The 13,501-nt window shown below is 43.9% G+C and overlaps 1 protein-coding gene across 1 annotated transcript in view; it reads right to left on the bottom strand.

The window, feature by feature from the left end:
- Positions 1-12,767, bottom strand: part of polr3b (polymerase (RNA) III (DNA directed) polypeptide B) — a 106,000-nt gene extending 93,233 nt beyond the window's left edge. The window contains exons 1-8 of the mRNA XM_072484878.1: positions 12,603-12,767; positions 8,682-8,714; positions 7,598-7,654; positions 7,437-7,501; positions 6,030-6,105; positions 2,390-2,490; positions 2,208-2,299; positions 351-468 (exon numbers count right to left, since the gene is read on the bottom strand). Of these exons, the coding sequence (XP_072340979.1) occupies positions 351-468; positions 2,208-2,299; positions 2,390-2,490; positions 6,030-6,105; positions 7,437-7,501; positions 7,598-7,654; positions 8,682-8,714; positions 12,603-12,674 (614 nt within the window). The 5' untranslated portion in view covers positions 12,675-12,767. The remainder of the gene's footprint in view (positions 1-350; positions 469-2,207; positions 2,300-2,389; positions 2,491-6,029; positions 6,106-7,436; positions 7,502-7,597; positions 7,655-8,681; positions 8,715-12,602) is intronic.
- Between the last annotated feature and the right edge of the window lie 734 nt (positions 12,768-13,501).

The raw sequence follows: 13,501 nt of genomic DNA, 5'->3' as shown, positions 1-13,501 counted from the left end.
CTTCTTGAACCGCTATAGTCCATGTGGTGCTATTAGGGCGGGAGTTCCAGGAGCTTGACTAAACTATTGTACAAATAACATCAATATGGCTGAAGTTTTAACTTCATTGCAAGAATGGTTACAAGACAATTTTTTAACAATGGTCAGATGAATGTAGTGATTTCCAGAGTTCTGGTAACTCGCATTCGGAATAGATCCATTCAACTGTAACACTTGTCATTTCCAGTGATTTAATACTAAACGTAAAATATATGGGACGTTGTACATTTAAAAATTTAGTGCACATTCACCAGTGAATGCGGTTCTGGATTCTACATTTCTAACTTAATTTAGATCAATGAACACAGTACCTGGTTACGGAGGCACCAACTGTTCCTTTCCTGTCTGCATCCACAATTATTCTGTTTTTTGAAAGTTGTTCCTGGATGAGAATAACTTTTTCGACACCTTTAACAATGAAATAGCCACCTGCAAGAGACCATAAAGGTTCATATTCCGTGGAAAATTGTTCTAGCAAGGCACTAACATTAAATGATCTTTGTCAAAGCCATATATTTCTTCCATTTGTCCATATATTGAGTCTCTGTTTGAAAAGCAGGGAATTCTCTCAGTTTCCCTGCAAACACTGCAGCCTCAACTAACAGCAGCAAAACCCTACTGCCCGCTCATTCTACTTCTGGGATCTTCCTGTGCTACCTTTGCCTACATAAGATACTACACCAAGACAATTCACTACATGTGAAGTGCTTTGTGCCGTTTCGGAGAAATGCGACAAACGTAACAAAAGCAAATGCTGATTCCCCGTTTCTCAATTTCTGGAGATAAGTTAAACACATGGAACCCCACCAACACCTCCACCACTTCTAATATAGCCCATAATTGCTGCATCCAATCCCTTTTCTTCCTTACATTCTCTGTCGTCCCAGATCTTCTCTGCCATCCCAAATCCTGGATTCGGCTCATTGATGATTTGCGACTTCCCTCCCCAAGTTCATGATTATTCATTCCAAAACTCCTCTGTCTGTCTCTCTCTCCTTCTTAAAACCCACCTCCTTGACCAATTTTTTGTTCACCTCTCTTTGGCTTAGATCCAATTTGCTCTCTTTCATTTTTCTAGGCAAAAGGCATAAAACCAATCTAAGTTGTTATTACACAAATACTTTTGCCTGAATCAATTTGATTGAAATGAATAATTTCCATTTTATTTAAAGAAAAAACTATGGAACATAGAGGTTTATGAAATGCAGATTACTGGGATTAAGCATTTACAGACAGGGACACAGAACATTTGAAATAGGACATGGAACATACAGTGCAGAAGGAGGCCATTCGACCCATCGAGTCTGCACCGACCCACTTAAGTCCTCACCCCCACCCTATCCCCATAACCCCTCCTAACCTTTTTGGTCACTAAGGGCAATTTAGCATGGCCAGTCCACCGAACCTGCACGTCTTTGGACTTTGGGAGGAAACCGGAGCACCCGGAGGAAACCCACGCAGACACGGGGAGAACGTGCAGACTCTGCACAGACAGTGATCCAGCGGGGAACCGAACCTGGGATCCTGGCGCTGTGAAGCCACAATGCTATCCACTTGTGCTACCGTCCTGCCCAAATAGAACATAGAACATTACAGCGCAGTACAGGCCCTTCGGCCCTCGATGTAGGCAATGTGGCCCTTTAAGCCTGCTTGACCATCCAATGCAATTATGGCTGAACTCAACACAAAATTTAACACACTGCCCCCACATCCTTTTATTCCCGTGGTTATCAAACAGCCATTGACCCTTTGTCTGGTTTACATTCAAATGACTGAGCATCCAGTTCCCTGGGGCAGAGAATTACACAGATCCACAATTCTTTGAGTGAAGAAACTCCTCGTCAGACCTAGATGGCTGGTCCCTTATTCTGCGACTGTAACCCTGTGTTCCATATTCCCCAGCGAGGGGAAACATTTTCACAGCATCTACCCTGTCAAGCTCTTTAAGAATTTCATATGGTTCAATCAGGTCACCTCTCGTTCTGTTTTAACATCTGGGAATATAATCTACTCATTTCTCCCCATGGGAACCCCTCATCTCAGGAATCAGCCTTGTGACCTTTACTGGTTAACCCTACTGCAATCAACAGCAGAAATTGCTCATGACCCAAGCGGTCATTAATGGATGAGATTCACCAGGTCCAGTTATATGGATCAGCAGTAATTACCTGGGTCCAGAGGACATTCATTCAATTTTGCAAATTCTGCCGGGGTCTTCCCTGTAAGCACACAGTTAGAACTGCGCAGCATTATAGGCATCCTGGGATTGAAGAGAGATCATATTAGTGCAAGGCAATTAGGAAGAAACTATCCAACATGGGTGAAACCTTTTGTTGGATTGATGGGTTACCTGCCGATGGGTAAAGCGTTGCGGATTATTCGCTGACTTCCTCGTGTGTATTCAACGTCCACTGTAATCGGGGCAGAGTACGTCATGTCCCTTAGGCGACACTGAACACACAAATTATACATAAACAGCAATTATTCAATTGCTCACTGTAAGAAAAAGTTAACAGGGCAGCACACTGACACAGTGGGTGAGCACTGCGGCCTCACGGCGCCAAGGTCCCAGGTTAGATCCCGGCTCTGGGTCACTGTCCGTGTGGAGTTTGCACATTCTCCCTGTGTTTGCGTGGGTTTCGCTTCCACAACCAAAAAGATGTGCAGGGTAGGTTGGCCACGCTAAATTGCCCCTTAATTAGAAAAAATGGATTGGGTACTCTAAATATATTTTTTTAAATAAAAAAAAGGTTATTAGGCTGGCTATAAGTTCAGAGCAGAGCTTGCTATGTGGAAACAGGATGGGTGCAGTACTTGTTAATAACATTCCTTAATTGCAATCATGCTGCTGAATTGAACAGAAAACTTTAAATTGAATAAAATAGCTAATCAGAACGAACTGGACAAAATCAGAGAAGGCTGACCAAGATAACAGCGGAAGAAGAATATGTCTCTTTATCGCTAAGCCAATGGAGAACTTGGCAACATGCATCCAGAAAAGGATTGTGTATGAGCTCTTTAATAAATTGTATTCTGTATACAAACCCTTGAAATAATCCCACACAGGAGCACTCAAGAAAGACAGAAGATACAAGTCGACAGGCAGAGTCCTGATGAACCACGTAGGAAGGCCTACAGCCATCTCAGATTGATCACTTTATCAGTAACTATATATTTAACCTGTTTTATTTAAAATTCTCAACGGTGTTGGCTTTAGTGTGAGATTGCATCAATCATAATCAACAGTACGAGTGCATGGGATTACCAACACTTCCAGCTTCCCCTCCTGGTCACACACCACCTTGGTTGGTTGGTATCCTTCCATCTGTACTTCCAAAGTACTCAGGATCAGAGGGACCTTGGAGTGCATATCCACAGATCGCTGAAGGTGGTAGGGCAGGGGGTTAAGAAGGCATATAGGATACTTGTATTCTATGCCTCAGCTGAGAGCAGGGTGATCATGCTGGAACTGTATAAAAGATTTGTTAGGCCACAACTGGAGTACTGTGTGCAGTTCTGGCCACGACATTATAGGAAGGTTGTGACTGAACTGGAAAGAGTGCAGAGGAGATTTACCAGGATGCTGCCTGGGCTGGAGGGTCTGAGCTATGAGGAAAAGGTTGAGTAGGCCTGGGGCTGTTTTCCTTGGAAAGGCAAAGGTGGAGAGGGGACATATAACTATAATAATAATTATCTTTGTCACAAGTAGGCTTACATTAACACTGCAATGAAGTTACTATGAAAAGCCCCGAGCCACCACATTCCGACACCTGTTCGGGTACACTGAGGGAGAATCCAGAATGTCCAAATTACCTAACAGCACGTCTTTCGTGACTTGTGGGAGGAAACCGGAGCACCTGGAGGAAACCCACACAGACGCAGGGAGAACGTGAAGACTCCGCAGACAGTGACCCAACCCAAGAATCGAACCGGAGACTCTGTCACTGTGAAGCAACACTGCTAACCAATGTGCTACCATGCCACCCACCATATAGAGATGTATAGGATTATGAGGTATAGAAAAGTATTTTTCTGTTAGTAGAGGGGTCAATAGCAGAGATTTATAAATATAGAAGGCCAAGCGAGGAGCTGAAGAGAAATCTTTTCACCCAGCGGGTGTTGGGAGTGTGGAACTCACTACCTGAAAGGGTGGTTGAGTCAAGTATTTAGATATACTGGGGCAGCACAGTAGCATAGTGGTTAGCACAGTTGCTTCACAGCTCCAGGGTCCCACGTTCATTTCCTGGCCTGGGTGACTGTCTGTGCGGCGTCTGCACGTTCTCCACCTGACTGCGTGGGATTCCTCCGGGTGCTCCGGTTTCCTCCCCCAGATGTGCGGGTTAGGTGGATTGGCCATGCTAAATTGACCTTAAGTGTCCAAAAAGGTTAAGTGGAGGTTACTGGGTTACGGGGATATGGTAGAGACGTGGGCTTGAGTAGGGTGCTCTTTGTAAAGGTTGGTGCAGACTCGATGGGTTGAATGGCCTCCTTCTGCACTGTAAATGCTATGAAATATTCACTTGCACTGCCCGAACCTCCAGGGCTATGGGCCAAGCGCTGGAAAATGGGATTAGTGTGGTCTGTTGTTGGCGTGGTCATGATGGGCTGAATGGCCTCCTATGTGCTGTAAATGCCTATGAATCTGCGAGAGATGATGGGAATGCAGCCTCAGAACTTTGTTGAGGTTAGATGAGATCATCTGCTTCACGTTTTACAGCTGAACAAGACAATTCTGGAGAGGCAAAGTCTTCCAAAAGTGCCATAAATGGAGTTGCTCCTCTGGCGCGAGATGACCTCTGCAGATTCATTTTTTTCAGCACTGGCGTCTGCTTTGGAACTTCGGAAACCACATGTTGTCATAGTGGCAGGTTCCTGCCTGCAGATGGTGTCACAATTTTCAATGATCGTCAGTGAGAGTTTCCCACTTGTCGTGATTAATATTGAGGGCATTCATGTCTCTTTTAACAGCATCCTTGAATAGTAGCTTTGGGTGCCATGCTGGTCTCTTGGCACAGGCTACCTCCCTGTATAGCATATCCTGGGGGATGTGGCCATCTTCCATCCCTGCCCAAGCCTGTTAAGCCTTCTTTGCTTGATTAGCACCAGTATGTTTGTCAGCTTTACCCTAGAAAGAACGGTTTCATTGGCGACTTAATGCCAAGGATGCATCATAGACACCGAGGTAAAGGTTTTTGAGCCTCTGTTCTTGGTAGGTATAGGTTGTCCAGGCTTTGCTTCGATACAGCCATGTGTTGACGATACAGGTCTTATAGATAAGCATCTTGGTCCTGCAGGTCAGTTTGCCGTTGGTAGGTATAGGTTGTCCAGGCTTTGCTTCGATACAGCCATGTGTTGACGATACAGGTCTTATAGATAAGCATCTTGGTCCTGCAGGTCAGTTTGCCGTTGGTAGGTATAGGTTGTCCAGGCTTTGCTTCGATACAGCCATGTGTTGACGATACAGGTCTTATAGATAAGCATCTTGGTCCTGCAGGTCAGCTTGACAGGTCGAAGAAGTTCTCTGATCATGTGTGGAGGTACACTCTTTCCACACAGGGAAAGCAAAGGTCAGGATGAGAGAGAAAATAATAGCAAACAGAATAAGGGACAAGACGCAGCCCTGTTTCACCCTAATCTAGATCTCAAAACTGTCAGAGGTGGAGCGGTCAAACTGAATGGTGCTGTGCATGTTATCATGGAAGGACCGACCATATGAGACCGCGAATCATGGGAGATTAGCCAATTTTCTTCTAATATCCGGCAGTGGCCTGCCCTACACATGATGTCAAACACACCAGATAACATGGAAATACACTGGCTATTCCTTCATTATTGCTACGCCACACAGACTGCAGCAGTTCAAGAATAGGGCTGCTAAAGGGTAATTAAGGCTGGGCAACAAATGTTGGTCTTGCCAGTGATGCCCACATTCCATGAATTCATTTTTTTTTTTTAAAAACACTTCCATTGAGAAGAATTGCACATTGTACCTCATGTGGAGCAACAGGCCTGGTTACATTGAAACTTTCTTCAACATCTGGCACTCCAACATAAATATTCAGGTATCTGTAATAAACATATTTTCCATTCAAATAACCATACCGGCAACAAACTTGCACACATTTTGACAAGGTCCCTTGGCTCTCTCAGATGGATGCAAAAGATTCTATGGCACTATCTTGTCGGCGGGTTCCTCTGTGTCGCAGTCACTATTTATCCCTTAACCAACTTCACAATCTGGATCATTTATCTAATCGCTGTTTGTGGGAGCTTAGAGTATACAAATTGACTGCCCCATTTCCAATAACGCAACAGTGACTACACTTCAAAATGTACTTAAAGACTTATATTTACATATAGTCTTTCGCAACCTTCAGATGTCTCAAAACACTTTACAGCCAATGAAGTACTTTTGTACAACAAAGTACCCATAATTGACTATAAAATGCTGAGTTGACCGGAGGTTGTGAAAGGTTCTGTATAAATGCATTAATAAAAGTGCTGTAACTGGCAATACAAAAATATTCTTTATATTCTGAAAACATTTATAAGCACTGACTGACAAGTGCAACATCAATTGAAAATAAAGTGATTCCGTATTCGGAGGTCTGACTCGAAATATTGCAGCATTCCATCCTCATTAACCTCGACACAGGACTGAGGTGGGAAAGCCAAGCGTGGCAATGTTGCATTTATTAAACCAACTAACCGATGGATTATGGTAACAGAGTTCTTGAATATTGTTGAAAAGAGGGACATGTTGCCGAAGTTTTTCATCTTGCACTCATCAGGGGAACACAAGAATATCAAATTTGAAACAATCACAATAATTTATATTGCAGGAGAAAAGTATACGGATTGGTTGGCAGTCATGTATGAATTTCAATGCCGGTGTGATGCCAGGTATGCATTGTTGCTTCCGCCACGGCAATGCTTCAGCCAAGTCACTTGCTAACCAATTAGCATCCTCTTCTCCTGTAGTATAAATTGTTGTAATTGTTTGAAATTTGGTATTCTTACATTAGTCCTGATGAGTGCAAGGCCAAAAGGTTCAACAACATATCTCTTTTCAACAAATTTCGAGTTATGTAGTACTAGGTGATTGTCTGCACAGTGGCTATGTTACTGGGCTAGTATTTCAGAGGTCTGGGCTAGTGTGTGGACACATGTCTTCAAAGTGAAGTGGTGGAATTTAAATTCAATTATTTAGATAAATTTGGAATAAAAGGCAAATTGTCATTAAAAACTCATCTGGTTCACTCTGGCCTTCAGGAAAGGAAGGAGCCAGCCTGGCATACATGTGACTTCAAATGTACAGCAATGAGGCTGACCCTTAACTGCCCTTGGCAAAAATAAAAATAATCATCCTTGGAAAACAGTTAGCCCTTGGCACTTACTTTAAATACCACATCGGATCAGCGTCACTGGTCACCTTCTCATTGGCTTTCATGATTTTCTTAATCTGTGGAGAAAGTGGAAGAGGCAGTGAGCGGAACAGGTGGTGTTGGGTGAGACTGAAAGGCAGAGCTGGAGCATTGAGTATCACTAACATTCCTACCTCGACATTTATAAAGTAGTTGAATGAATCAATGTGTTGCTTCACCAGGCCTTTGACCTGCAAAGAACAAAGAAACGTAAAACTCTTCAGTCACTGAAGCCCATGAAGTAATTAAAATAATAAAATCAGCTGGATTCCAGAGTAGTAGAAAGGGCAAGCGTAAAAAGTGCATCACATAGATGGAATCTTTTCACACGGACGATTATTAGAATGTGGAATGAATTACTATCAGGGGCTATTCAGGCAGGGACTACATCATTTGAAAGGGAACTGGATATGGATTATAAAAGTTACAGGGAAAGGCCCTCGATTGAAGCAGGCAGTTCCAATTGAAGAGCTAGCATTAGCACATGTAACAGGCTAAATGGCTCCCTCTGTCCTGTGGGTCTGCATCACAACTCCCCAGAAAAAGAGCCTTTTTCTGGAAAAATTATTAAGGGTCAATGCACGGAAACATTAGGAACAGGAGGCCAATCAGCCCCTTGAGCCTACTATAAGATTCTATGAGATCACGAGTGATTAACACCTCAACTCCATTTACCCACCGTTGACCCATAAATTTGATGCGCTAATCCAACACACCATCAATTTCATCTTGAAATTTTTCAATTAAGCCAGCATCCACAGATTTTCCAGGGCTGAGAGAAAAGAGTTCCAAATTTCTACTACCCTTTATGCTTCTTGATATCACGCCTGGAAAGCCTGGCTGATATTAAGGTTACACCGTCGCTGTGAGATATTGGTTCCCTCTATCAAACCTTGCAGCTCGTTTTATGCACGTTGATAAGATCACCCTTCACTTTCTAAAGCGAAAGAAATACAAGCCTAGACTACTAGACCTGTCTCAGCAACTTAACCCTTTTAACCTGCTATCTTTCTGCTGAGTCTATGCTGCACCCACTGGAGTAGAAAGAACACAGCCCTGCTCATCTCCCAGTTCCAACCACCAGCCCAGTTACATTACCCCTAATGACTCTCTATCTGCAGGCTGAGTGGGAAGCTGTACATCATGATACTGGAATTGGTACCATTCATTCCCCTTTTAAAAACACAAAAGCAATGAAAGAAAAATCTCCAATACTACCTTCAGAAAAGCAGGCAGCAGCTTCCATTTTTCCTGTAAAAAAATAACAGAAAATAAACATCAATACTTTTACTTAGAATTAAATGGGAAATAGAGCACAGAATCAGGCCATTCAGCCCAACAAGTTTATGGTGGTGTTTATGTTCCACTCAAGTCTCCTCCCATCTTTTCTCATCCAAGTCTGCCATCGTAACCTTATATTTTCTTCACCCTCATAGGCTTGCCTGGTTCCCCTTAAATGTATCGATACTATTGTTACGATCCGAGTTGATGTTACAACTTAATGGGAAGATCCCAAAATGGAACCCTGACTCAAGACTGGAACTTTTGGGAATTAGTTTTACAAGAAAAAAAGTTAAACATGAAAAAATTGGACAATGATACAACACACCTTACCTTCACTCCGAGTTTAACAAATACACAGATTTTAAGACTAACTGCTTGGAAAAGGGTCTTGGGGATGTAGATCAGTGTGGGTCTTAACATGAACCTGGGCAGTACGTTCATCTTGATCGTCTGCATCCTCCACGCCAGGGAGAGCGGGAATGCATCCCATCTCTGCAAGTCTTCCACTCCACTTTTAAGATTTTACACCATCCGTTTTAGGTTTTCTTTGTCTTAACTGTATTTACACAAACTCTGGGATCCAACCACCGATTTTTGCAGTTATTTCAACTCACGTTTCACAGGACCCAGCTACCGATTTCCGTAGTTATTTCAACTCACATTCCAGGGCTGTAGTGAAATCTCACAAACCTGAAAATCACTTCAGATATTTTTCTGGTGTTTCATCCTTCTTCTCAGCTCTGACTTTACTGAACAGTGCTCTACTCTAGTACCTTTAACATCAGACGCCTCAGATTTCTCTAGTTTCCTGAACTAGCTGCTCTTCAGATCACTGCACTTGTACTTTGAACCATTACTCCGTGCTATGACTTTTCTTCAAGTAAAGCTGGGAGAGATGTTCCCTCTTTAGCCTTCTAAACAAATTGTTTTGAGCAAAGCTGTGAGACTGACTTCTCCCTCGTTATCTATTTCCAATTCCAATCAAATTAGCTAAACTAAAACCTTCTATACCTTATAAGGCCCTAGTTGCTAAGCAACCACTGCTGGTTTATTTACTATTCATGCCATAGCCCTCTCTGAGCACGATAGAATCACAGTTGGAATTGAAACCAACCCCACACATACAAACAAACAAACACCTTTGTCCAGCAGGAGTATAACTATAGGCTTTATCCTTCCAGGAACAGAACATTAAATTAAACCCACATAAAAACTATACCTTATTTCTGATGTTTACCAATACAAATATAAATTAGGGCAGCACGGTGACGCAGTGGATAGCACTGTTGCCTCACGGTGCCGAGGTCCCAGGTTCGATCCCGGCTCTGGGTCACTGTCCGTGGAGTTTGCACATTCTCCGTGTTTGCGTGGGTTTCACCCCCACAACCCAAAGATGTGCAGGGTAGGTGGATTGGCCACGCTAAATTGCTCCTTAATTGGAAAAGATGAATTGGATACTCTAAATTTATTTAAAAATACAAATATAAATTCCTTAGAACTACCTTTGTTTTCCCATCACTCCTTGTAGAAGCAAATTGAGCACTCACCACTCTTCGGGTGAAGATGTTTCTTCTGAATTCCCTATTGGATTTCTTGGTGATTACCTTATATTGACGGTCTCTAGTTCTGCTCTTCCCCACGAGAGGAAACATTCTCTCCGTATCCACTTTGTCAAAACATTCCAAAATTTTAAAGATCCCTATTAGGCCACCCTTCAGCCTTCTTTTTTTTCCTCTGCCTCTTCCAATTCTAGCCCCTTATGCATTCGCTGATTTTTATCGCTCCACCACTAGTGGCCATACCTTCAGCTGCCAAGGTCATACGTTCTTACAAATGCAAGACTTTATAGGACAATCATGTTTTCAAACGTTTCCTTTAGTGTGTAGAAGATTTTAGTTTAGACGGGCACCATGGTCGGCACAGGCTTGGAGGGCAGAAGGGCCTGTTCCTGGTGCTGTACTTTTCTTTGTTCTTTGTAATCTAAAGTGAAATAAAATGTCCTTTATAAGGAGATGGAGACAGGCCCACCAGATCTGGCTGTCATGGGCCAAGAGGCCCAGGCTGAAACGATTAGAAAATCAGTGCCAGATTTCATACCTTGACTCAAAAGAGTGGCAGCTGGCTTTCTGTATATAGATACACACAGACCCAGAGAGGGAGGCAGAACAGCTGCTGCGGGAAGCAGAGGAAAAGACCTTAAGACATAGGAGCTGAATTAGGCCACTCGGCCAATCGAGTCTGCTCCGCCATTCAATCATGGCGGATGTTTTTCGCATCCCCATTTTCAAGCCTTCTCACCATAACCCCTGATCCGCTTATTAATCAAGAACCAATCTATCTCAGTCTTAAAGACACTCAGTGATTTGTTCTCCACAGCCTTCTGCGGCAAAGATTTGCACAGATTCACCATCCTCTGGCTGAAGAAATTCCTCCTCATCTCGGTTTAAAAGTATCGTCCCTTCATTCTGAGATTGCGTCCTCTGGTTCTAGTTTTTCCTCCAAGTGGAAACATCCTCTCCACGTCCACTCTATCCAGGCTTCACAGTTTCTTGTAAGTTTCAATAAGATCCCCCCTACGCAGCAGGATGCTGAGAACTATTTTTTTTTTTCTTCAAAGAGTTGTGTGGTGAAGAGTTGAGGTCAAGTAGCCTCCAGAGTAGGCCTTCCTACTGGAAGTCAGTTTATCGATATTCAGAAGTCTCAGCAGTAAGGGACTTTCAAAGGACACTGGAAAACTCTCACTGGGTGGAGAGAAGGGAAACCGCTGGAAACCAGAAGGATTTTCAAACAGCACCTACAAGCTTACTTACCGGCTGAGAATATGGGGTAACATTCAAACAGGTATTAAAGTATTTTGGATCTAATTAATTAATGGGGAAGTATTTTTCCTGTAGTTTGGTGCATTGATTAATGATTAATCTAAATCCATTTTAATTTGTTTGTTACAGTAAACTTTATAATGCGAAATCTTGTTGTGCAATTCTTCCCCTTGGTCACTGGGAAAGTAATCTCACTTTTTAAAAAGTTATTGGTCTCTTTGGGGATCGTAAGATCTTTAATTGATTCCCTAACCTCTCCATCTTTAAATCATTTCTGAACACCTAGCCGTTTGATGAAATATTTGGTCACCTGGCCCAACAGCTCCACATGTGGCTCAGTGTCAAATTGTATTTGATAGACACTCGTGTCATGCCTAGGGATGTTATATTGCAATAAAGTTGCTTTGCAATGAGAGGAAGGGAATGACACTTAGAATCACAGAACTGTTAGAAAATGAGGCCATGTCTGTACCAGCTCTCCAAATGAGAATTTGTGCCATTCTGCTGCCTTTTCCCCGTAGCCATGCACATTGTTTTTATGTAATCATCTAATGCCCTCTTGAATGCTTCGATTGGAGCCTGCCTCCATCATACTTGCAGAAAGTGCATCCCAGGCCCAAACCATTCTCCCTCCCCAAATAGCTGTACTCCACCCCCCCCCCCCCCCACACACACACCCTCCTCCTCCTCCATTCTATCCCTTCCAACTCTTACACCGCTTCCCCTACACCCTCCCTCCACTACATCCTGCCCTCCCCTCCGCACCCTACTCCTCCACCACCACCCACCCCTCCCCCACCCCACCCCTCCCCCACCCCACCACCACCACCCAATCCACCGTCCCACCCCTCCACTCCACCACCCACCCCCCTCCCCTCCACCACCACCCAATCCACCGTCCCACCCCTCCACTCCACCACCCACCCACCCCCCTCCCCCCTCCCCTCCACCACCACCCCTCCACCACATTTCTCCACCTCCTGCTTTCTCCTCCCCCCGCAAATCGCCTAAACACCATCCTCCCCTCCTTCCTTACCTCCACCGCCTGGATCGGTGCCGCCAGCGATCCCGCATCCAGATCCCCGAATTCAGCTGCCAGAACCTCCATGACCACCTCGTGTCCGCCACCAAGACCGTCCGGACGGAACCCGAGCTCCTGGATAAAGGGTCCGGCCCCGCTGCCAGCTGTACGGAGTCTGACTGAGGGAGGGAGAGGCTGCAGCTGTTCCTGGAGGGTTGGAGCCTTATTGGAGCTTCTGGAGAATTCCTCACCTCTGATCATTCATCTCTCGTTTCATTTATTCATAACCTGCTGTGCATTTCCCTGTGTTCCTTCCCCCACCACCTTCAGGAATCAATTATTTTAGCATCAGAATTACTAACTGTGAAAGTGTTTCTGCCCCCACGCTCCAGACATGGGTTGGCCATCATCCTATTTAGAATCCTGAAAGAATTGTTACCTTCGGTTGAAGATTAGCCACCTGGGAACATGTTCAACTTATCCAATTACCATAAGAAAGTGACAACTGAATCTGCTTCCCCTTTCAAGGCAGTGCATTCCAGATAATAACAACTGATTGTGTAAAAACTGCCCATTGTTTCTCCAGCTCTTTTATCAATTATTTAAATTCTGTGTCCCCTGCTGTCAATTTTCCTGATACTGCAAACAGTTTCTCTTTATTTACTCTATCAAAATGATTCAAAATTTTGAACAAGCACCTCTCAAATCCTCCCATAACCTCCTCTAAGGAGAACAACTGCAGCTTCCCCAGTCCCTCCACATAACTGAAGTCCCTCATCCCTGGTACCATTCTAGTAAATGGGCTGCTCTGAACACAGTCAAACGTCTTGACGTCTTTCCTAAAGTGTGATGCCCAGGATGATTAATGGCGGCACGGTGGCCCAATGATTAGCTCTGCTGCTTCACAGAGACCT

Source organism: Scyliorhinus torazame, chromosome 19 (genome assembly GCF_047496885.1).
Source record: "Scyliorhinus torazame isolate Kashiwa2021f chromosome 19, sScyTor2.1, whole genome shotgun sequence".
Taxonomy (NCBI): Eukaryota; Metazoa; Chordata; class Chondrichthyes; order Carcharhiniformes; family Scyliorhinidae; genus Scyliorhinus; species Scyliorhinus torazame.
This window is presented reverse-complemented; position numbering and strand designations above follow the sequence as displayed.